Raw genomic sequence first — 25941 nt, forward strand, 5'->3', positions numbered from 1 at the left:
AAGCAATGAACGTGGTGAACGACTGCTAAACTTCGGCTCAAATAATAGACTAACAATAACCAACACTCTCTTTAAACATCCTAAACCCTAAAGAAAATGGACATGGATATCACCAGACAGACAAACCAAGAATATGATAGACTATATTATTGTAAACCAAAGATGGAAATCAAGTATACTAAATTGCAGATCCTTTTCTGCAGATTGTGGATCAGACCATAAGCTAGTATTAGCAACCCTAAGAATAAAGTTAAAATCTGAAAGCACTTTTAGAGTCAAAAGGAGACTGAATGTAAAAAACTACAAGACAACAATATTCTAAGAAAATATCAACTAGAATTAGATAAAAACCTGAAGGAACTACCAAAACAGAATATAAACATTGAACATTGGTGCAAATTAAGGAAATAATATTAAAATCAGCAGAAACAATAGGTTACACAGAAAGAGAAAGTAAAAAGGATTAGATCTCAAATGAAGTAAAAAGGTTAAGCGATCAAAGGAAAAGCATGAAACTGAAACAAAACTATAACAGAAATGAGTATAATAGATTAACCAGAGAAATTAGAAAACTAGTTAAAAGAGACAAGAATAACTGGTTAGAAGAAAAATGCAAAATGGCAGAAAAGCTATCAAAAGAAAATAACCTTCACGGATTATATAAACAAATAGACCAAATTAGTAAGACACAGACAACAAAAATTATAATGATCAAAAACAAAGAGGAACAACTAATTGAAAGTAAAACAAAAAGAATGGCCAGATGGGAAGAATACTTCAGAGATTTATATAATAAAAACAGCTCCCAGGATATTACTATTCCAGCCACTGAAATGGAAGAGGAAACAAATATCTTTACCAAAGAAATAATAGCACACAGCATAGAAAAACTCAAAACTAGGAAAGCACCTGGCATTGATCAAATACATGCAGAATTCTTAAAAGCAGGAAAGGAACAACTTTTGGAACCATTAAAAACATTATTTGAAAGGATCTAAAAAAAAGCAGTGCCTACTAATTGAACCAAATCAGTTATAACTCCTATATACAAAAAAAAGGAGATAAAACAGAATGCAATAATTACAGAGGCATTAGCCTCCTCAGCATTCCAAGTAAGATTTTTACGAAAGCACTCCAAAAACAAATTAAGCCATATATAGAACTAGTACTAGAAGAAGAACAAGCAGGTTTCAGACCAGGATGAAGCACAATTCATCAGCTATTCACCTTAAGACAGCTAATAGAAAAGACAGTAGAGTTCAATCAAAGTTGCTATATAAATTTCACAGACTTTCGTCAGGCATTTGATTCAATCAGTAGAAGAGAATTATGGAAAACTATGGAAAAATTTGGAATTCCCAACAAAACAATAAAGAATCCGTATGAGAAATCTGAAAGTGCAGTATGAATGGAGGACACCTTAACTAACTGGTTCCACACAGAGAACAAAGTAAGACAGGGATGCAATCTGTCACCAGACCTGTTCAATCTTACACTGGAAGAAGCAACCAATAAGGCCATAAACAATGAAGACTCTGGAATCAAAATATATGGGATTTGCAGACAACATTGCATTACTTGCAAGCACAGAAGAAAATCTACAATGAATTTCTGATAAAATAAAGGAGGAGTGTATAAAATCTGGATTAAACATAAATACAGACAAAACAAAAATTATGCAAATAGGAAAAAGAAGCACCAATCTGAAAATTGAAATTGATAGTAAGAATCTAGAGCAGGTAGAAAACTTCACCTACCTTGGAGGAGTTATTGAGTACAATGGTGAAATTACAAAAGATATAAACAGACGAAACAGTCAAGCATCCCAAACTTTTGGACGACTTAATAAAATATGGAAGTCAAGAGACATCGAACAAGTAACAAAAGTAAGAATCTATATAACAATGGTTCTCCCAATACTTCTCTATGGAAGTGAATGCTGGAATCTCAAAAAAAGGCTGAAGAGAAAAAAATTATTAGTTACTGAAATGGGTTGGCTAAGAAGATTATTTAGAGTATCTCTGCTGGATCGACTAAGAAATGGAGACATAAGGAAACAACTAAAACAAGAAATAACAATAACAGACAAAATCCAAGAAAGAAGACTGTGATGGTTTGGCCACGTGACCAGAATGGGAACAGAAAGACTACCATCTAAAGCCCTGAATACAACGATGGAAAGTAAAAGATCCAAAGGACGACCCAGAATTAGATGGATAGACAAAATAAAAGAGGACCTGAAAACTAAATCACAACATGCAATACCAAACTGGAGAGAATTGTTCGGACTCTCCCGGGACAGACAGAAGTGGAAAGAGTTCATTCGGTCTCATCATCATCATCCACATAGATGATGGAAGAGAGAAGAAGAATACCGAATTGACAGCCATTATCATTTGCCCAAATTTCCAGCCTATTCATGTCTGGATGTTATATATCTGGATATATAACATCCCTGACTGCCCTGCCTATCTTTGCATCATTAGCAAACAACTGAACAACTCCTGTCAGATCCTTCCCAATATCACTTATGTATAGTTTGAACAACAGTCCTCTAGTCATCTTAAATCTGGCAACTACATACCTACTGTATACCACTTTTTGATATCTGTCTGTCAGCCAGTCGCTTATCCAAGTCAACAGTTTGTGTTCTAATTTCAGTGACTTCATACACTATGCTACCTTTTCATGTAGCATAGTGTATGCATTCCCTTTATCCAACTCAACCATAACATTGTAAAACATGAGCAAATTGCTCAAAGATGACCTCCTTTTAGCAAACCTATGCTGTTCCTTGCAAAGCATAGCTGTCTGTCAACTTATTTCTCTACATGAGTTTTTACCAACTTCTCTAAAATCTTCACCACTACTCCAGAGATACTGATAAGTTGGTAATTTTTGACACATAAATTTTTGAGCCACCTGTGTACGATGGAACTATCATACATTCTTTCCATTCCTATGGTCTTTCCTGAGTTGAGACTCAAGTTATACAAACATGTGAAGGGGCTAGCTAATTCAGCTAGACCCTAGCCATGCTTGGAAACTATCAAAGAGATTGAGTATGAAGCTGTGAAACATCCTCCCTACAGCCTGGACTTCACTCCAATGGATGTCTGGTTATTTCCTAAACTGAAGACAAATCTCAAGGGTATCCATTTTGAAAATGACTAACAGGTCAGAGCAGAGAGGAGAAAATGGTTCTGAAAACAAGATAAGTTTTACTACAAAGCGTGAAAAACTTGTTACATGGCAGGGGAAAATGCACTGAGAGGGAGAGAGAGAGCAAGATCATGTTGAGAAATAGCATATGAAAACTAAGTAGAGACCTCATTCAACTTATCTTTTGTTTTTCATTCACTAACATCTCTTTTTAGTGGGAATCATTCCTTTTTTAATGCACATCAATAAAGCTCATGGTGATATTACAGTGAAATATTAGCAAGAATTACTGATATACAAAGAGGTTTAAAATGTGAATAGCTTTTTTTTATTATTAATTTTTTTTTTTTTTTCCAGGTATTCTAAGGAACATTTGGTAATTTAATCATGGAAAAGTTCACAACCCAACAATGAACAAAAATAGTGCAAAAGCTTGAAAATGCCATTTTAATGTCAAAAATTTTGTAATCTGCAATTAATTAGCCATCACATTCTCCAGATCTGATGGCTCCTGAATTCTTCCTATGGGCATACCTGAAGGAAAAGTTGTATGTGAACAAGCCCCAGACAATCCAACAGATGAAAGAGAACATTCATGCAGAAATTAGGGTATTGCAGCCAGAAATATTTAACAGCTATAATGGAACTCTAAAAGCCAAAAATGGAAAGCATTTATATGAAGTGTTTTTTTCATAACTAATATAAAAGTTCCAAGTTCTGTATTTCAATATAATAATAAAAATATAAAAATAATAAATAAAAAAGTTATTAAATATTTAAATTCCTTTGTGACTTATGGACCACTCTCTGTATTAGTTATTTTTCTTCTTTTTTTTTCTTAGTAATCACTGTTCCTAATTAGTTATGCAAAAATCTCTTATCTAAAGAATTTTGCATACATAATAGAAATGTGTTATTAAAATTAATAATAGATTTCTGTTATGCAAAAAGAAATATGTTAATAATATTAATAACAATTCTTGCATTTTCAAGTATATATATATATATATATATAAAATTGAACTATAAACTTTCTTTTCTACCTTATCTGCTACTCCATCTTGCTTTTGTGACCACAACAGGTAACGGTTCATCATCTTTATACCCATATTTCTATAAAGCACACTAAGGGTAGGACAGTATCTTCCATGTGTTTCAGCCATGATATATATTTCCTAAATTATCAGAACATATATAAAAGTTTAGCATATTCATCAAACAACTAGAAATTACCACTTTAAAGCGAATTATAAAATTGTTGAAAAATATTTAGGAGCATATTCTGAAGTATAGTGTTTTTAATATGAAATATTTTTTACCATTTGTATTTTGCCAAAATGACTTATTATTGAATAAAAAAAAAATTATATCAACAAAATTTTGTTTGAGAAATATTTCATTCCATCTTTCTTTCTTTTTTAATTCCAGATAAGAGATCATAATTTGTGCTTAACTCTAATTTTATACCACCTCTGACAGGGTTTTAGAGGGAAAGAGGAAGAAATTTGAAAATAAGAATTTATAAAGACATTCAGTAAAATGAGAAAGAAAGTTGTTGATATGTTTCTTAAACAGTTCCTTGGAGGAACCCCATATCCTCACAGTCAACAGTCTCCTTTATATATATATTCATATTTATATATACTGACTATAACCGAGACTAGAATAACAATTAAATTTATTCAAAACGCAACATGTTTCATCGGATTGTCCGACTTCTTCAGGCGTGGGAACATAGAAAGCAAGTAAACACTATAAGAAACATCGTATCACTATAAAACGACTATTATAAAATCAGTTAGCTTTGAACTGTAGCTAGAGTCCGTGTTGAAGTTCTATTGTTAAGTAGCTACGTGCGTCTGATTTCACGCATGTGCCAATATCGGATAGCAGAGCTGAAAGAGTCCAGTAGATTATAGCTGAGGTTATTATTTATGTGATGAGGGTCCATAACAATTTCCTTAGACTCGACTATGCGTCGCTCCACCTCGTCACGGCATATACGAAGGTTTGAGGTTGTTGTCCAGTTTATCTCATGTTGACGGCCTTCACCATTTGTGTTTACTGAAAACAGTAAATGGCTTGACAGGGCACTTGCTCTAGTTCTTTTGTAGGCAATGTCTCTCTGATGTTCTTCTAGACGTAGGTGAATTGTGAATAAGATATTAAATAGTAATATTAAATAAGATATTAGATAATAAAATTGTGAGTAAGATATATACACAGCATATAATTTAAAAATATGAACTGTGCAATATATCAAATTAATTTAAAACTTCATATTTGAAATACTAACTCTCTGATCTTAAAATTATGGTTTTTATGACATCTAAGAGACTATCCTGAGAAATCTTGAGTCTTAATGACCTTTAAATGCTGAATTATTATTATATTAATTCCACATGAGAGGTCATAAACAGATAACACAGTGATGTGTAGTCAAGCAGCTGTGACAGAGAGAGAGAGAGAGAGAGAAGGAATGCATCAATGTGTTTCTTGAACAGCTGAAGTTGTAGTCTTACAGGAAAATTGTGAGTAAGACTGTTCCAAAAGCAGAGATTATTATTATTATTTCACACCTCTGGGGGAGTCCAAGGAATTATCTCAGGAAGGCACTCTACTCTACTCTGCTACACACATCTTGCCATCTCCCTTACTACTTAATTCTCAAACAATACTAATGCTATCATCAACACCATCCACTGCCCACCACCACCAACAGTATTTCTTGTCTGTAAATTATGTGTGGTCTTATGGTCGATTTGCCTGTATGCAGGATAAAGAACCTAGGTTACTGGGAGGAAAATCCTGCTACCACTGTATGAGATTGGCTAACTCACCTTCAACTGAAAAAGCCTGATCATGACAAGAACCGAACGCAGGTCTTTTCCAATTGAAGGCAGTAATGTTCCACTGTCCTTCCAATTACACTATGGAGGCACTGAATATTGGTTCAACAATCTTGAAACTGAACTATGCCAGGAATGTTGACCAACAGTTGCTTGTATTTTGATATATAAGTGACCAGGTTGGTGGAACAGAAAAATATAAAATGTAAAGCATGAAATATATTAAACTAGTTCAAAAACCTCATACTCAAAATATTCAGATATCATGATCAGCTTTGATATTACATTTCTATTTAATAATGCACCACTGAAAGAGATCAATAATCTTATTACATACCACTTAATAAGATTGGTGACATAGCACCAAATACAAACCTTTTACATTGTATCTGCATACCTAGCAGTATGCAAGGAACCCCTTTCAAGGTTTGGATTTTCTCTAGACATAATATGGCCAGAGTAAGTAATAGTGGCAGTATCTTCTGGGTAATTGAGGAGCCTCCTAATGTATTAGGTTCAGTCCCATGTAACCCATGTAAAGTAACCCATGTAAATGAGAAATTGCTTTAGCACTTTATTCTTGAAAGGAAGGAGATATTGGCATCCAAATAAATTACAGTGTGTTAGGCATGTCGTTGAATTGTGTAAACCTAACTATTATAATAAAGTTATATGTAACTTTATTATTAAATGAATGATACACAGTTACCTCTTCATCAACATAAACGTAAATGCATTTATGTGGAAAGAAGGGGAAACAAAACAGTTTTTCTGACAATTCTCTTCTTCGTGCCATCCATCAAAAACAGGTTGAATTCTCCAGTGTGTGTGGGGGGGGGGGGGTTTACAATTACTTAATGCAGCTAACATGCCATTCCGTTGATAAATCACTTAAGGGTAAGTATATCATGTGTTTATTGATTTGCATGTCTTCAGGAGAGGAAAAACCTGAGTAATTAAGAAGAAATCCTCCAATAACATGGGATCTCTAAGGGGGCCAGCTAACTCATCATCAGAGCTAATTCTCTTTTTACATGGTTTTTTTACTCAGTTTTGAAATAACACAGTTTAAAAAACAAAAGCAATTATATTTTTACACAGTATATTTTGATCTAACACAGTTCAAATGGCACTTATTTTTAAAATTTCTGTTCTGCTAAAAAGGGTATTTCCATTATAATTATCATTTCCTAGAATGGTACATATGTATTTAAACTTGAATTTTGGGGAATCCCCTCGATGTTTTAAATATCAGGGATTACTCTACATTACAGAATGTAGACAACTGTGATGACAACAAAAAAATCTATTTTTGTAATTATGATTCTCCGAAGTGAAGCTGACAGATGATCCGTTATATTCACTTGTCGTTGGCTTCTGAAAGCATAAGGCTGCTGTGCTAATTCCTCGAAGTTAAGTTGGTCGTTTATGGGAGGCCCGCCTATATAAAGCTGCTTGGAAGGAGTTAAGCTGTTTACTAAATAATCATTTCTTGTTTACAATTCAAAATGTTTACACGTCTTTGTTCGTGCAACAGAGTTATACAAGTATGTATTAAATTTTGAAGTTTTGTACGCGTAATATCAAATTAGTAAAATTAATTATTATTTTCAATAATTATTGAAATTAATCTGACACCATGGGGTAATTAACATTACCCCATGGTGTCAGATAATTCAATTAGACAGAAGAAAAGAAAAGCTATTTCTTTAGAAACTAAGATCCAAATTTTAGATCGTTTAGCAGCTGGAGAAGGTTCAACATCCTTGGGAAAAATATTTTGAATTGAACGAAGCTATCGTGAGAACGATTAAGAAAAATGAAGAGGCCATTAGAAAATCTGTTCTTTATGGAACAAAATTAGGTGCCAAATCATCATCGTATACAAGAGACATTATAAAAGTGAAGGTGGAAAAGGCCCTAGTGATATGGATAGAAGATTGCTCACAAAAAGGAATACCTTTAAATAGAAATGTCATCAAACAGAAAGCATTACGGTTGTACAAACAGATTCAGGAAAAGGATCCAACAACATCAAACAACAATTGTGATTTTTCTGCAAGCACAGGTCGGTTTACAAAATTTCCCAAAAGATACACGCTTCATAATGTAAAAATAAAAGGAGAAGCCGTATCTGCAGATGAGCCGGCAGCTAGGGAATTTCTTTCAAGACTATCCAAAATTATTGAAAATGGTGGCTACACTCCTGATCAAGTTTGGAATGCAGATGAGACTGGCCTTTTTTTTTGAAAAAAAATGCCAAGTAGAACTTATATAGCAAAATCACAAAAAAGTGTTGGTGGCTTTAAAGCAGGTAAGGATCATGTGACACTATTATTTTGCAGCAATGCTTCAGGAGATCATATATTAAAACCATTCGATCCTTAAAATCATGGGCAATGAAAGTTGTGGATTTTAACACATTACCAGTACACTGGAAGGCAAACAAAAAAGGTTGCGTTACAAAAGAAATTTTAATGAATGGTTCCATCAATGTTTTGTTCCAGAAGTTAAACGCTATTTGATGGAAAAAAAATCTGGACCTTTAAAGTTTTATTGATTATAGACAATGCACCTGGCCATTCTGTTTTAGAACACTCAATGTGAAATTTTGTTTTCTGCTACCTAATACAACCACTAGACCAGAGTGTGATTGCTACCTACAAAACTTAATACATAAGAAGAACATTCCAATACATTTTGGATAAACTAGATAAGGATAATTTACTGACAGTTACTGATGTGTGGAAGAAATTTTCTATTTTGGATTGTCAAACTTGCTAAGTTGGCATTATCAGAATTGAAACCATCAACTTTAAGTGCATGCTGAAAAGCTAGCTACTTGGCCAGAATGAGTGAAAAAGAAAAACTGTACCTTTGCCTGAATATCCCAATATCATCAAATTAGCACATGCAGTGCAGAGAAGGATTTGATGATTTTTCATCTGCAGATGTTGAAGAATTGATGGCTGACAAAGCTGTTAGTGATGATGAAATAATAGAAGCTGTCCTTGAGAGCTGACTAGTAAATTGCAAAGTCATTTTTTATGCGTAATCCAAATACTGAACGAGCTGAACAGTTTAAACATGAACTGAAGTCATGTATGGGGCAATATGAAGAATTATACAAAGATCTAGTCAAAAAAGGATCTCAATGATTAATTACAGAGTTCATGGTAAAAAAAATCAACCTTCAGAATTATTGGAAATTAGTGCTAATTTAGTTCCTTTTACTGAAAAAACGTTTTGTCATTGCAGTATGAACAGGATGGCCAAAGTGTTTCAAGTGATGGAAGTGATTTAATTCCAGTCTCACACAAAAGAATGCAGCTACTGTCAGAAAGTGATGACGAATAAAATTTAACTAATAACCACATGAGCAGTGTATTTGGAACTTTTAGAATTTTTGTCTTCTTAGTGACACACCATTTTCTTTAAGAGAGATACATATGTATATACTTTAAATAAGTATTTAAAATAAAAAATATTTGTATATCAATGAGTTTCATATGTTTTGTTTGAAAATAATTTATTGTTCGTATTGGGTTTTCACATCTGGAACCATTATTCTATTTTTTCATATGCACTGAATTCTTTTTTTTACACATTTTTTTTCTGGAACCAATCTACCGTGCAAATGGAGAATTTGGTGTAATGTACATAATGTTTTGAAACAATTCATTTCAACAAATGATAAATACAATTATGAAAAATTTATGTTTTTGCGAAAATTTCTAATCTCCCCACCCTTCCCAAATCTATTTAAATATTGCATACCTCTGCAAGTCAATCGGCACAGTACTACACAGTGGCATAATACAGCATAGTAAGATGATTATCCAAAACTAGACTCTTGATTACTCTGGTAACACAATACATTAATAAAGAATATCATAGTATGTGTGTACGCACACGCATGCAAACACACACACACACACACACACACACACACACACACACACACACACACACACTTCTGCAAGGATGCAGGAGACAAAACTGTATTATATCTCCTACCATGTACTAATGCTTCATAATTTTTCAGTTACTTTTAACTCTCTCCAATTTATAAGAATTTATTTTGTTTTTTGCAAATTATCAAAAATAAATAACCTCTCGTCATGTGTATTCAAACCAGTTTTAAGTTACAGATCTGAGAGTTGGGTTAAAAATAAAGCATGATCAAAGGTCATGATCTCTGATCAAAGGTCAGAGACCACAGATGTGAGAGTTCTAAGAAAAATCAGGGGCCTGAACAGATGGTATTAGTTGCAGAATCACATTAAAAATGAAGATATTAGGAAGAAAATTGACATTGTTAGCATTCAAGAATGCATCAGCAGGGCTGATCTAGGGCACTATGGACAATTAAACAGAACAGGAGAGGAAATGTTATTTCATGCCAAATGGTAGGAAAAAGACCCAGAGGAAATTCAAGTGCAGATCTCATGACTCTACTAAGCCGAATAACAATATATCATAAATGGTAACCTGCAATAAAAATTTTAAAAAACTATGAAACAGGCAGGAACAATGCAAACATCATCTGCATTCTCAATGGAGAACCTATGGAAAGGAAAATAATTCAGCTATTTAGGGGACAATTTTTTGAGAGAAGATAGCAAATTAAATTAGGAAATAGTTAACAGAATAAACAAGGCAGTTTTGGTAGGGAGCAAGTTGAATAAATTTATATAGAATAGGAGAGAAAAAAAATTCCAAAACACTAAATTAACAATATTACAAATCAATCATTCATGTATACTCCTTAAAGGTATACAGCATGAATTTGATGATGTTATATAAAAACAACACAATATCTGTTATTGTGCTTTCTTACTTCATTAATTTTTCTTTAAAAATATTCAAAATTTTCCACTTTTATTTGATGAAAAAATTCAAATTTGTCTAATGTATCCCACGCATAAAATCATCACCTTCATCGAATACTTGATATACATATCCTCTGGGAGTCTACACGATATTATCACAATACTACGTGAAATAGTTGCAACATACTACTCATTTGAACTTCCCCAAATACCCAATCTTTGATTCCTTTAGGCTCAAGGATGGTGTTTGTGCAAAAATTTGCTCTGATATACCATGACAGGGAGCATTCAACTTATAATCTCCAGATCATAATTCACTTTGGATGAAAATCTCTCTGCCCCACTCTGTCAAATTCATATGCAGTCTATATCATTCTCCTAAAGCCACCAACCACTTGGAACTCTGATTTCCTATCTTTGAAATTTGATGATTTTCAATCCAACTTTCTCTGCAGTGAGGGTTATCTTCCTCAGTGATTTCAATGCATACAATACCAACTGGCTTTCCTTCTTCTCCAACTGCACAGACCAAGCAGGTAGAGATGCTGAGACTTTTGCCACCACAAGCAACACTAAGACAACTATTCTCAACCAAGAGTCGTCTACCATTATAAGAACACCAAATAGGATGACTTCCAAGATTCCTTTGCCTCATTCCAATGGTTGGATTATTGTTTTCAGTCTTGCAACTCAAACATATGCATGCATTGCATCACTGCAGTAATTCTTTCCAGAATGGAAGCATATTCCCCATTCCATGCTAAAATTCTCATCTCATAAGTAAGCCCTGGTTTTCCAAAAGAGATACTGTACAAAAGGCTGTACAAATGATGATCCAAGCATACTGCAGCTCGCTATCATCAAGAACTCTGCCTTCTCTCTCACACACCAAAGCTCAAAACAGCTACAAGAAAATCATCAATTCATCAAAAACTGATTTCCAAAGAGACAAATGGCAACTATGCATTTTGGTCTCTGGATAAAGCAGTTGGCCACAATTTTTGTCCAACACTGCTGCTGCACCCAGATGGGTCTATTGTATCATTACCCATAGAGGAAACCAATCTCCTGGCATCATACTTTCCTGAAATGCTTGCACAGATAATTTTGGTAATTGTGTCCCAATCATTCCAAACACCCACCACACAATGCCTCTTCTGACCTTTTACCAGGAAGTAATCAGAAAAATCCTATCCAAATTAGATACCAAAAAGTCTCCTGGCCCTAATCAGAGTTTGGGCATTCCTCGAATTGTCCTGAAGATTTGTGCACTACAGTTGAATCTTATCTTATGTCGCCTCTTTATTGCTCTCTCTATTACTCCACAGGCATCTAACCTACAACCTGGAAATTAGCCCATGTTCCACCTATTACAAAGAAGGGTTTAAAGATCCTTGCCATCAAACTATCACCCAATCTCTCTCACCCATCCTGTTTCCTCAATACATCAATGACTTGCCCTGGTTGACCGCAAATCCAATACACTACATTCGTCCTTCTCACTTGACAAAACTCCACCAAACAAACCACCATAACTTACAGAGCAACAACCTCTACAAGCCTAAATTCTGATCTCCAAACCATTATTCAATGAGGCTCAGATAAACCTGTTCAATTTCAATGCCTACAAAACACAGTTCTGCCTTATTTCCCACAAAAAAGAACCATATTATCCCAGACTTACCTTTAACAACACCTAAATCTCCTTGGGATTTAGGTGTTGTTAAAGGCAAAGGTGTTGTTACCATCAAGACTCTCTTAGCATAAATACATTACCACCAGTGCCTCCTCAGCATCCAAAAAATTACGATTTCTCTTTCGTTTGAGGCATTACTTTACTTCCAAACAGCTATTAACCCTGTACAAATCGCAAATCTGCCCATCCATCAAATACTACTCACACATCTGGGGAGATTCCCCTAAGAGTACACTAAAAATACTTGATGCAATGCAGAAGAGAGCACTCAAACTGATTAATAACTCATCTTAACTACTGCACATAGATTTGGTCACCAGGGTTTCTTGGAGACATGGAGGTGGTTGAAAGGATTCAGAGATGAGTGACCAATATGGTGACAGGTCTGTGAAATACTCCCTACAAGGATAAGTTGAAGGTTTGTGGGTTACAAAGTTTAGTTGGTAGGCAGAAAAGAGGGAACACAATAGAAACATTTAAGATATTAAAGGGGTTTTATAAAATTGATGCAAGTGAAATTGTCAAATAGAGAACTAGGGCCATCCGTTTAGGTTGCATAAGAGTGTAGTTAGTAAGGGGTGTATGGACAAGATTTTTTTCATGGAGAGTGGTGAGTGAGTGGAATGGATTCAAAGAGAGATATGATAGCATTTGTGTGTATGGTGGTTGATTTGGGTCTCCCACGATGAGTCTCCGGACTTCATGGTGTTAAATTGTGAATGAAGCTATGTTATGTAATTTATTATTTTTCATTCACATTTAACATTGCTTATTAAATATTAATCATGACTTATATAAAATTATTTATTATTCCTTAATTAGGAATTACTAATTAAATATTTATTCAAACCCTGACCTATTATTAATTTATAAAATAATAAAGTGTATAGAATTTTGTATAACCAAATATATATGATGTAACGTAAAGTGTTATTTATAATTAATTTCATATGTAATGAAAATGTTGACTAAGTAGTTCAAATATTCTGTTTATTCTTATTTGTGAAATTATTTAACGTTATGTAATCATTCATGTAGTAGTAGAGCGTAGTATTACATTAGCGAAATGTTTGCGTTTAGTTTGTTGTCATGGAGACGCATGAGTAAACAACCACGGGGTCGAAGAGAACGTGGCATTCGAACGGGGGGGAAAAAAAAGAGTAAAAAGGAGATAATTGAAGTTTTTATTAGTAAGAGAGAGGGGAGAGTGAGCTTTGCGGAACCAGTAGGAAGGTAGCATACAAGCAAAGAAGTAAAAGAAGATTATAAATTCTTTAGGGCAGATATTCATAAGAATAGTGTTAGAAGGCCAAAGCGTAGTGAATCATAAAGTTTGTTAGAAGTGAAATCAGCTGTGGTTATAGAAGAAAAGTTAATGCAGTAATCAGATAAACAAAATTGCTGTTTTTTTAGAATAGTGAAGCGCAGTTAACAAAAGTTCAGTTAAAGCGTAGAAGAATTTTATTATGTGTGTTCCGCTAATGTAAATAAGTTAATTCATAAGTGTACTCGCAATAACTTGATGTATTGAAGATTTTATCTGGTAAGAGTAGTTGTATATGTTTGTCTATTCTAGCATTAACTGTAATAGATCTCCGATGCTCAAAGTCCGGAATAAGCTTGCTTGGAATATTGTCTACCTAGATTAGTGCCTGCTGAGAACTTAAGCATTGAACTGACAGATTTGTAGAGACTGGCTGATTGTGAAGTTTGTTATTTTAATCTGAATTAAGAAAATATGTGTTTTTGAAGTTGCAAATTGTTTTTTGAGAATTTAGAACATCGAACTGGAATGAGAGACTTAGCGAGTTGTATTGAGTTTATTGTATTGTTTCATTTAAAAGTAGAATTATTGTACTTGTTATATATCATATATTAAATGTTTTATTTTGTTAATCTAAATATTGTGTTTGCCTGAATTCCTTATTATTGCACCGTTCATAAATATTCGAATCTTGCGGGAACCCCAAATAGAATAATAGTTAATTCGGCCAGAGTAAATGAGAAGACTGCTAGCTAATTAAAGATTGATCTTACTATTTATATAGACTAATCTAAGATAGGGTGGCGCAGTATAAATATAAATTTCCCTATTTTTGGATCGGTGATCAATTTGCGATTAAGTATTATATTGATAAGAGTGACTTGAACCAAGATGGCGGATTTAGAACATAACATGAAAATAGAACGTCGCGACAATGGAGATGATGTAAAATAATAATATTTCCATAGTAAATGTCCATCAGAACTATCCTCAACAATCCCCACTTTCTCTCTCTCTCTCTCTACCAAATCCATTGAAACCTGTGCAGCTACCACCAAACATCCCTTTACAGTCAAACTCCATACTCATAGAACAAGTTTCTCTTTTTCTTCCATTCCTACTGCTGCTGCATTGTGAAACAGCCTTCCCTCCTATGTGTTTCTCAAGGAATACAATGCACAGGTCTTTGAATCCAATGTAAACAAGTTCCTCATTTCTCAATTCCCTTCCCACACATGGTACTAATATACTATAGGTTGACCTACCAACAAAGTAACTTCTCGTGTATGGGCCCAACATAAAAAAAAAGTTTGTATCAACAATCTTTCTCCAAATTAATATGATACCTGACAGGACTCTCCAATATTGTCAGATCTCATATTTCAGTCTAAGGCACTACTTACTGTATCAATTCCCCCATAGATCTTGATCTTGAATCTTTTCCATCCTATCCTGGAAAAAAAACCACTTTTGTTGCTAAGCTTTCCTTTCTTGTTCTGTTTAAGTGATTATAACACAATATTGCATGCTAACAATCTCAAGTTCATTCCTGATATTCTTGTTTTTAATATGATTTGTTCATTGTTGTTATCTGTACTGTCCTTACTTTTTCTTACATCTCTCATATATGTCGCTTCTAGTCTTTCATGTATTTCATGAAAGACTTCTTGTATTTCAAATCCACTTCACAGATCCATACGTTAAAATTGGGTTGAACGCTGCCTTTTATATAGCTAAGTCAATCTTTTTTAATAATTTCTGTCTTATTCTATATAAATTGATTCAGATGACTTCCGAGAATACCATCATCAAATTCCAAACGTGCATCCCCAAGGGATTTACAGGATATTATGATAGTATTACATGAAAAATTATGTCATCACTAACCTCCAAATTAATCTGTTATCTGTCAACACTCCAATATTATCAGGTTTTATATTTCTGTCTTCTAAGGCACTTTTTACTGCACCAATCCATTTACATCTTGTTCTTCCTCTGGGTCTTTTTCCTACCAACAAAGAATATGTTTTGCTAATCCTTCCTCTCCCATTCTGTTTAAATGACCATACTATCTGACATCAGCTCTGCTAACACACTCCTGAATGCTAACAATGGCAAGTTCTTTCCTAATTATCCTCATTTTTAATGTGATACAGCCATTGGTGCCATCTGATCACTCCACTAATCTTTCTCAGAACTATCATATCTATGGTCTCCAGTCTTTGGTCAAATGTTTTATTTCTAACCCAGCTCTCAGATCATTAGCTAAAATTAGTTTGAACACTGTCTTATGTATAGCTAATTCAATGTTTTGACTAATTTCTTTCTTATTCCATATAAATTTATTCAGCTGGCTTCCTACCATACTAGCCTTACCAATTCTGTTGTCTATTTCCATATTTAATTTTTCATCTTCACTAAAAATTATGGCTAAATAGCTGAAATGCTTTACTTGTTCTATAACTTCCATTCAAGATGGAGTTGATGATTTCAGTGTTTCTATCTATTTTCATTGTCTTTGTCTTTTTGTTGCAGATTTTCATACCAAATTTACTGCAACAGTTATATAATTTAGTCAGGGAATCTTGCAGACATATTAGATTTATTTAGAAGTAGATCATCTGCATAAAGTAAAGAGCAAAGATTAACATCACCAATTTTGATGTCAGGTTTAATACCACTTTTCTTCATAATGTGATCCATATAGATAATGAATAACTGTGTGGAGATAATGCATCCTTGTCGCATGTCAATTAACATCAAACCATCTTCCTGTACCTCCTTCAATTCTAACTACTGACTTAAATATAAACTACGTATCACCTGATATAATATTCAATTTACACCATATATCTGTTGTAAATGTCTGTAGCATTTTGAACAGCGCTTTTCTCTTGGCACCTTGTCATATGCCTTTTCTACATCTATGAAACTTATATACACAAATTCATGTTATATTTCCATAATTTCTCAATTATTTGTCTTAAAGTGAAAATCTGATTTTGACATCTGTTTTGCCTGAACCCAGCTTGCTTTTATCCAATCTTCCTTTCCACAATTTTTCTCAACTTCTTAAAGCAAAAATCTGATCCTGGCAATCTCTATTTGGCCTCACCCCACTTTTTCTTCACTAAGCTTTCCTTCTACAATTTTTGTCAATCTTTTCTCAAGTATGCTTACATAAACCTTACCTTGGATACTCAGTAGGGAAATTCCTCTGTAATTCTCATATTTAGTTTTATTTTTCTTTCATTGATGGGTACTATGACAGCTCTGCTCCAATCACCTGAAATTTTACCCTCAGACAAGGTCTTTTGAATTATGCAATGTTGTGATTGTAAAACTTTTATACATACCTCCATATTTGAGCAATTTCTCAGAGAATATCATCTATTCTGGCTTCCTTTCCACATTTCAGTTTTGATGGATTTTTCTACTTCAAGTATTGCTATCTCCTTCAAACTGCATTTCTTGATTGTTTCCTACCACTGCATTTTCCATTTAGCAATCTTTCAAAGTAATTACCCCTGATCCCTAGAATATCTTTATCTATGGTTTTTCACCATAGATAAAGATATCTAATCATTCCTTCATTCTAAGCTTTTCGATAGTTACCAGAATCTTCTGCCTCCTTCCTGATATTTATCTCCTATATTTCTACCGAAGTCTTGCAATGAATTCTGTTTATGCAGTGATATGCTTTCTTACTACATAAAATAAAGACAGTAAGTTCAAAATTTGAACTTTGTCTATTAAAGGTCAACGATTTATTTATTTATTTTATTTTTTTATCTTTTTACTGCTTTTTATATCTGGCATGATGGGATTATTGGATAGCATTTCCATGCTGCAACCAACCAGATCATAGATTGAAATCTCATTACTGGTATGGATGCCTATAAATGTCTTTAGGTAGTAAATGAAATCATGTAACATTCTAGAGGTTGGATTTACACTAAAAAAATTAAAAATGAATAAATGAGAAGACTTCCAAAAACAAGTTACTGGTATTTATTATTTTACATTTACTGGTATTTATTTTTTCTCTCTTGAGGCTTTCTTGGAAATGAAATTCCAAAATAAATGTTCTGCAGCTATGCACTTCCTGAACACATAGAGAATTTATACCATGACCAGATAAAGATATCTTATCAACTTTATTGTAAAAACATATATACAAAAATCCTCAAAATTACTGGGTATTTATTTTTTCTATCTTAAGTGTTTCTTGGAAATGAAATCCAAATAAATGTCTTGCAGCTATGTACTTCCTGAACAGAATTTATGCCATGCCAGATGTAGGCATCTTATCAAGCATAGCATTAACAGATAAATTTGCTCTTTCTCACATTCATATACTAAGTTACAAATATATCCAGATACTCTACATTACTTTTTTTTTCACAACACAGATTTCTGTCTTTGTACAGTTTCTGCTCCCTTAAGGTAATAATAATAATTATTATTTTATTTTTATTATATTATATTATTGGGAGTTTATTCTTTCTGGCTTGAATATCTCTCTCTCTCTCTCTCTCTTTGTCTTTCCTTCATTAAACTTGTCACTTGTACAGATGTGTGGTGAATTTAAGATTGCTCATTCAAGTGTAACTCATTCTACCCTTAGTTAAATACTGTATATCATCCAAATCTGGAAATTCTCTTAATTCTTGATCAACGAAACTAATATATTATTTTCCCTCTATACAGCTATGGATTCAACAGAAATCGCATACAATAATCTGTATAGTACTCACTCAAATATGCAAACAGATAGCACAAGACACATGGTTTCTGCCCAGCATAACCATATTAATAATATTGACTTATGTATAATACTGGAAATGTAGAATCGTTGACGGTTAACTAACTTCCATTAACATTAGTCAAGAACCAGTTCATTCAAGTGCAACACATTTAGAGCAACCAAGATCAACTGTGGCTAATGGCACCAAAACCATAAGATGCCTTTATAACAATGAAAATAAACCAATAATAAATTTAAGTTTAATCCTTTATCCAAGTGTGTGCAAACAAAGTTTGCACCTGAAAGTATCTTCAGGACTGGGGTAAAGTGGTACAACACCAAGCGACTCTTTGCAAAGGTGGAGCAAGCTACCAACACTCCTATCTCAGTATCTCCCATAATGCAAAACACATCTCCTTGCGGATATGTATAATGTTATGCATTAAGGGAAGGACTAGTTTCGACCTTTATTGAGGTCTCTTCAGTGGGAGCTAGGCCCAAGTGGAGATACCAAGGCAGAAGCATTAGCAAGGTCACTCCTATGGGGTAGTGGCCCTTCCCTTAATGCATAACATTATACATATACGCAAGGAGATGTGTTTTGCATTATGGAAGATACTGAGATAGGAGTGTCGGTATCTTGCTCCACCTTTGCAAGGAGTCGCCTGGTGTTGTACCACTTTACCCCAGTCCTGAAGATACATACTTTCAGGCGCAAACTTTGTTTGCACACACTTGGATAAAGGATTAAATTTAAATTTATTATAGTCTGACCAAGTGAAAAATAAACTTTCAACATCTTTCTCTAAAGCCAGAGTAATTTAATAAAAATGTTGGCACACCGTTCGGCAGCTCCTATAGGACTTGACCTTGCTAATGCTTCTGCATTGGTATCTCCACTTGGGCCTGGCTCCCACTGAAGAGACCTCAATAAAGGTCGAATCTAGTCCTTCCCTTAATGCATAACATTATACATATCCGCAAGGAGATGTGTTTTGCATTATGAGAGATACTGAGATAGGAGTGTTGGTAGCTTGCTCCACCTTTGCAAGGAGTCGCCCGGTGTTGTACCACTTTACCCCAGTCCTGAAGATACTCTCAGGCGCAAACTTTGTTTGCACACACTTGGATAAAGGATTAAACTTAAATTTATTATAGTCTGACCAAGTGAAAAATAAACTTTCAACATCTTTCTCTAAATCCAGAGTAATTTAATAAAAATGTTGGCACACCGTTCGGCAGCTCCTATAGAAGTTGACCTTGCTAATGCTTCTGCCTTGGTATCTCCACTTGGGCCTGGCTCCCACTGAAGAGACCTCAATAAAGGTCGAAACTAGTCTGGGTAGTGGCCCTTCCCTTAATGCATAACATTATACATATCCGCAAGGAGATGTGTTTTGCATTATGGGAGATACTGAGATAGGAATGTTTTCTAGCTTGCTCCACCTTTGCAAGGAGTCGCCCAGTGTTGTACCACTTTACCCCAGTCCTGAAGATAGTTTCAGGCGCAAACTTTGTTTGCACACACTTGGATAAAGGATTAAACTTAAATTTATTATAGTCTGACCAAGTGAAAAATAAACTTTCAGAAAATAAACCAAAGAAACAATCATTATTGTATTTCTGTAGTCAGCTGTATTTCTCCCATCGTGTATCAGTGGAGTCTAATCCAGAAGGTCAGGATGTGCATAGCTGTAGAGGTTTGTGCTAAAACATTATGAACTTGCTGAACTCCACAGCCATAGTTAGTACAACTATACAAGCAAAGCATCAGCACAAAAAAAGAACATCTGAATTCAGCAGAAAGTTTTTCCACTTGATTACAAAATGTCAAGTATAATACACTTTGAAACCAAGTAGAAAATTTATTTACACCATTTTATTACTCATAAACGGAAAATACATAACTTCTACATTTGATTTACCATCAGCATTGTCCTGGGTCCAGCTCCCACTAATGAGAACTCAATAAATGTCAAAGCAGTCTGGGTAGTGATTCTTTCCATAATGTTTTTTGCAACTGATGTGAAGTTAACAGTCTCTATATACAAGTAGACAAGTCATGCATATACTTCACATGAAAATTTTGTTTGCTTATGCTTGGGTAAAGAATTCAAACAAGATATATTTCATACTGAGTATAATAAACATCTGGATATTTGCACGGTCATAATACTCAAATGTTGGAAAGCTGTGAATATGAAGTGATTAATAATGATATATACACTTATATATATGTGTGTATGTGGCTTCGTTTGGTTTATAGTTTATTTGGCACAAAAACTACAAAGGTCATACTGTGCCATACTAAAGGTTACAACATTAGCATTTACAGAAAAATAGTTTCACAAAGCAGCATCTCTAGGTAAACAGAACCGCTACAGAGGGCACAGCAACACACAAGGTCAGAGGTTATTACAGTAGTGCAAAAATAGTATTAACAATATAAGTTAATACATAATATATGAAACACTAAGCCAAGGAATGCAGTATCTACATATATGTAAGATTATAATAGGTGATATGATTGAGACTTTTAAACTGTTGAGAGGTGGTTACAGGGTTGACACTGGGGAGTTCTTTCGCTTGGTTGAATAGCGGGAAGGAGTGATGACAAGAGGCCATCCCTGGAAGTTATGAAAGGAAACTGTGAGCAAGAGGGTGAGGAGTGGTTTCTTTGCATGGAGGGTAGATGAACCGTGGAATGCATTGCCTGATGGAGTGGTGAGAGTGAGAACGGTCAATAAGTTTAACGAGTGGTATGATAGACTTTGTGTTTCTTAGGGGGGGGGCCTCCCCCTTGATAAGTCTTGATAGACTTTATGTTCTTAGGAAGGACCTCCCACGATGAGTCTTTTGACTCCATGGAGGCCTGAATAATAATAATAGATGCCTTTATAGTAGTACAAAAATAGGCAAAAAGGGATTATTATACAATATGCATGGATGAAAATTAAATTTAGCAATGCAGTAGAAACAGAATGTAGAATACATATAAACAGAATTACTAGAAAGTACACAAATAGGTAAGATGTCCTACAGCACTACATGATTATTCGAAAAATAAAGTAGTAAATAAGATGCATACACAAATGCATGTTAAGTGATGCAGTATCTATTATATAAACAAAATTACTGCAGAGGTTTCAGCAGTATATAAATAGATAACTATAGGTTAACATGTGTATATACAAAACAAGTCAAGGAAAGCAGTGTCCACATCCAGTAAGATTACAACAAACATTATTATACTAATAGTTAAAGAGTCAGAAAGGAATTATTATGCAGCATTGATGCATCAAATTTAAGTTTAGCATTATGGTATTTACATATTAACAAAATTACAGCAGGGTGATACAAATATATAAGATCAAGGCCTATGGTAATACATAATTGGTCAGATTTAACATACTGAATAATATCTGTGTATAAAAGTTAAGTTAAGTAAAAAAGTATTTACATATAAACAAATTTATGATCAAATGTGTTTGTACAAATTAATTCTTTCTAAAAAATTAAAAACATCATGCAATTTGCCTGAGTCTGCTAGCATTTCCCTGAATGTATATGGCTTGGTAAGATAGGAGAAAAGTTCATTCCTCTCTCGTGTAAATTTTTAACAATCTACCACAATATGATGAATAGTGAGATGTGTGTTGCATTTTTCACATATGGATCATTAGCTCTCAGTAAATGAGAATGCATAAGGTGACTGTGACCTATGCGGAGCCTAGCAAGGACAACCGCCTCCTCCCTTCTCTTTGTACGTTGACTAGAATGCCAGTGTTTAATTTCAGTTTTAATGTTATATAATTTGTTTGTTGATGTTTCTTGCCATGTTAACTTCCACTGAGCAATTAGCTTTGATCTTATAAGTTGTCTGTAGTCTGTATATGGAACTGTCAAATAGTATGTGGAGACGGTATGGGCTGATTTAGCAGCTGCATCTGCAGCCTCATTTCCTTCGATTCTGATGTGGCTGGGAATCCAGCAGAACTGAACATCAAAATTAAGGATTTTCATTCTGTGAAGCAGGTGTAGCACTTCATAAAGTACTGGATGAGGATTATACATAGGAGAAGAGATAGCCTGTAAAGAGCTCAATGAGTCTGTATAAATTATACACTTTTGGTAGCAGTTTTCTTTTATATGCACAAGTGCAAGCTGAATGGCATGCAACGCTGCTGTATAATTATTGCAGTCAGGTTGAATCTGATTTGAGATAATAATGTCAGGAAACACAGCAGCACAGCCAACAGAGGTGTTAGTTCTTGAACCATCAGTACAGATGGGTAAGAAATCAGTGTGTGTGCTGCTCTGTATTAAACAATTGCAGGTAGATGGATGACGGGGTATAAGATTTCTGTAGCTGACAAAGTGAGATGTTGCAGGATGGATGGTGTACAAACCTGCCATGGAGGAATGCTGTTATGTTTAGTGTAGCTAATGTTGTCAACATTTATACTAACAGCTTGCACAGTTTCTTTAAATGCATACCAAAAGTATGTATAGCAGTTTGATGTGTGTGATATTGAGCTTTCCAATGCAGAGAGAAGATACTATTCCATGTAGGGTGATCTGGAAAAGATTTTATTTTTAGGGAGTAATTAAGAGACAACTGTTTTCGTCGAAGTGATAGAGCCGGTTCATTTGCTTCTACATAGAGACTTGGAGTGGGTGAGGTGCGAAAGGCACCAGTAGCTATTTGTATACCCTGATGATGGATGGATGGAATCCAACCATCGTAGGTTACTCTGTCTTGCCGAACCATAGACTTGGGACCCATAATCCAGCTTTGAACGTATAAGTGCACGATAAAGATGGAGCAATAAAGCTCGATCAGCACCCCACCCACTAAAAATGAATCCCAAGAACTTGGTTTCTGTAGTTACTGGAATAACAGTAGGTCCCATTCTTAGTTCAGGATCTGGGTGATGAGTGTGTTTTCAACAGAAGTGTACACAGACACTTTTTTCTGTTGAAAACCTAAAACCATTATTAAGAGCCCACAGAGAGACATGATCAATTGCTTGCTGAAGTTGTCTTTCAATTACCCTCATGTTACATGAGTGACAGTAAATTGTGAAGTCATCAACATATAGAGCATTGTCTACAGTGGGAGGAAGCTGTTCAATGATTGAGTTGATTTTAATAGCAAAAAGGGTTACACTTAAGACAGAGCCTTGGGGAACACCTTGTTCTTGAAAATATGGTCAAGATAGCGTACGTCCCACTCTGACTTGGAAAGTTCACCTAGACAAAAAGTTTTTAATAAATATAGGGAGGTGTCCTTTGAGACCTAGGTTATAGAGATCTTCTAATATGCCATATCTCCAGGTTGTGTCATAAGCTTTTTCCATGTCAAAAAAAAACAGAGACAAGATGTTCTCATTTCAGAAATGCATCTCTTATACAAGTTTCTAACCGAACTAAATGGTCTAAAGTTAATCGATGTCTACGGAAACCACATTGTGTATTGGAAAGAAGACTGTTGCTTTCTAAATACCAGAGAAGTCTGGCATTAACCATTTTCTCTAGTATCTTACAAAGACAGCTGGTCAGAGCAATGGGTCGATAATTATTTGCTTGTGTTGGATCTTTTCCTGGTTTTTGGATAGCAATGACAATTGACTTATGCCAAGAATTTGGAAACTCTTCCTCTGCAAATATTCTATTGTATAATAAGAGAAGAAGAAGATCCATAGAAGATGATGATAGATGTTTTATCATTTCATAATGGATGTCATCAGGTCCTACTGCACTTGGGTGAGATTATAGGAGAGCTCTTTTTAGTTCCTCCTTGACAAATGGCTGATTATATGGCTGAAGAATGTTGGTAGAAAAAATAAGCTTTTGTTTCTCTTGCTGCTCTTTCAGTATTAAAAATTCTGGAGAATATGAAGCTGTTGCTGAGATTTTAGAAAAAATTTCTCCTACAGTATCTGCAATAGCTTTGGGATCAGCAAGAACACTTCCATTATAGTCTAAGGTGGACAAACAATGTGTACTATATCTGCCTTTAATTTTCCGGATTTTATCCCATACAATTTTTGGACTGGTCATTTGATTAATTGATGTAGTAAATTGGATCCATGATTTTTGACTCTGACATCTTACAAAACGTGCTTTGGCTCGAGCATGCTTGAAAGTTATTAAATTTGATGTGGTGGGGTATCTACGAAATATGCTCCATGCTCTGTGTTGATCTTTTTTGGCTGCCTGACATTCTGGGTTCCACCAAGGCTTTGGATAGACTGGAAATAGAGATGATGTTTTTGGGATGGAGGTTGTTGCTGCCTGGACAATGCATACTATTATATATTTTACAGTTTCATTGATAGGTGTTTGACTGATGGCATCAGCATTAAATTTTGCAAGATGAGAGAAAGTGTTCCAGTCAGCCTGGTCCACTTTCCATATAGGTATCCATGTGGGTGACCATGGCTCCTGTGAAGACATTGTACAAAGAACAGAAAAGTGATCACTTCCATATATGTTCTCTTCAATGTCCCACATGAGCAGCGGAAGAATGGAAGGGGAACAGAGTGTAAGATCAATTGCAGAATGTGAGCAGGTAGGCATATGGAAGAAAGTATTGATTTTATTATTTAGAAGGGAAAGGTTATTATTATCAAGAATTTTTTCAATGCTGACCTTGTCTATTAGTGTTGACACTACCCCATAGAGTATTGTGACTGTTAAAGTCACCCACCAAAAGTATGGGTTCAGGCAGTTGCAAGATAAGGTTATCAAGATCAATTTCATTTAACACAGCATTTGGTGGTAAATAATTGAACATACTGTAATAAGGACTCCCACAGAGAAGCGAATCGCTACCGCTTCCAGAGAAGTATTAAGTTGGACCTGATGGAAAGGAGTGTGACTGTCCACTAGGATAGCTACTCCTCCATGAGCAGGACCATCTCCAGTTCTATCCTTACATACAACAGTGAAATTCCTAAAGGTACGGTCCTCATTGGGTCTTAAGTAAGTTTCCTGTAGACAGAAACAGAAAGGTTTGTGTTTCTGCAACAACATCTTGATATCATCAATATTCTAGCAGATCCCACGACAGTTCCATTGTAAATATTTTCCTATTGTTTTGATTTTATTGACTTGTCTGGTTTTTGAGCGGTTGAAGGCTTACCTTTGTCAGATTTATATTTATCCACTGTTTTAGGGAAGTACGGACGGCCAGTGTCCATCTCTTCCTCTGGTAGAGTGTTCAAAACATCAAATGTGTTAGGGTCAGTTGGTATGCTTAGTTTGCTTTCAGTGGGTATCGAGGTGTCCATTTTTTCTGTGCGAGTGTCTGGTAGTTTATCTTTGAGTGAAGTCTCCACCATAATTTTTTTGACAGATGAGTTTTCATTGAATGGGACCATTTTTCA

The 25941-nt window shown here is 34.7% G+C and overlaps 1 protein-coding gene across 1 annotated transcript in view; it reads right to left on the minus strand.

Moving 5' to 3' along the window:
- PolrMT (mitochondrial RNA polymerase) overlaps positions 1 to 25941 on the minus strand; it is a 603530-nt gene that overhangs the window by 415602 nt on the left and 161987 nt on the right. Inside the window, exon 11 of the mRNA XM_090391417.1 lies at positions 4206 to 4337. Coding sequence (XP_090247543.1) covers positions 4206 to 4337 — 132 coding nt within the window. The remainder of the gene's footprint in view (positions 1 to 4205; positions 4338 to 25941) is intronic.

This window comes from Typopeltis vanoorti, chromosome 4, assembly GCF_054136105.1.
Source record: "Typopeltis vanoorti isolate ZY-2024b chromosome 4, IOZ_Tvanoo_1.0, whole genome shotgun sequence".
NCBI classification, from domain to species: domain Eukaryota; kingdom Metazoa; phylum Arthropoda; class Arachnida; order Uropygi; family Thelyphonidae; genus Typopeltis; species Typopeltis vanoorti.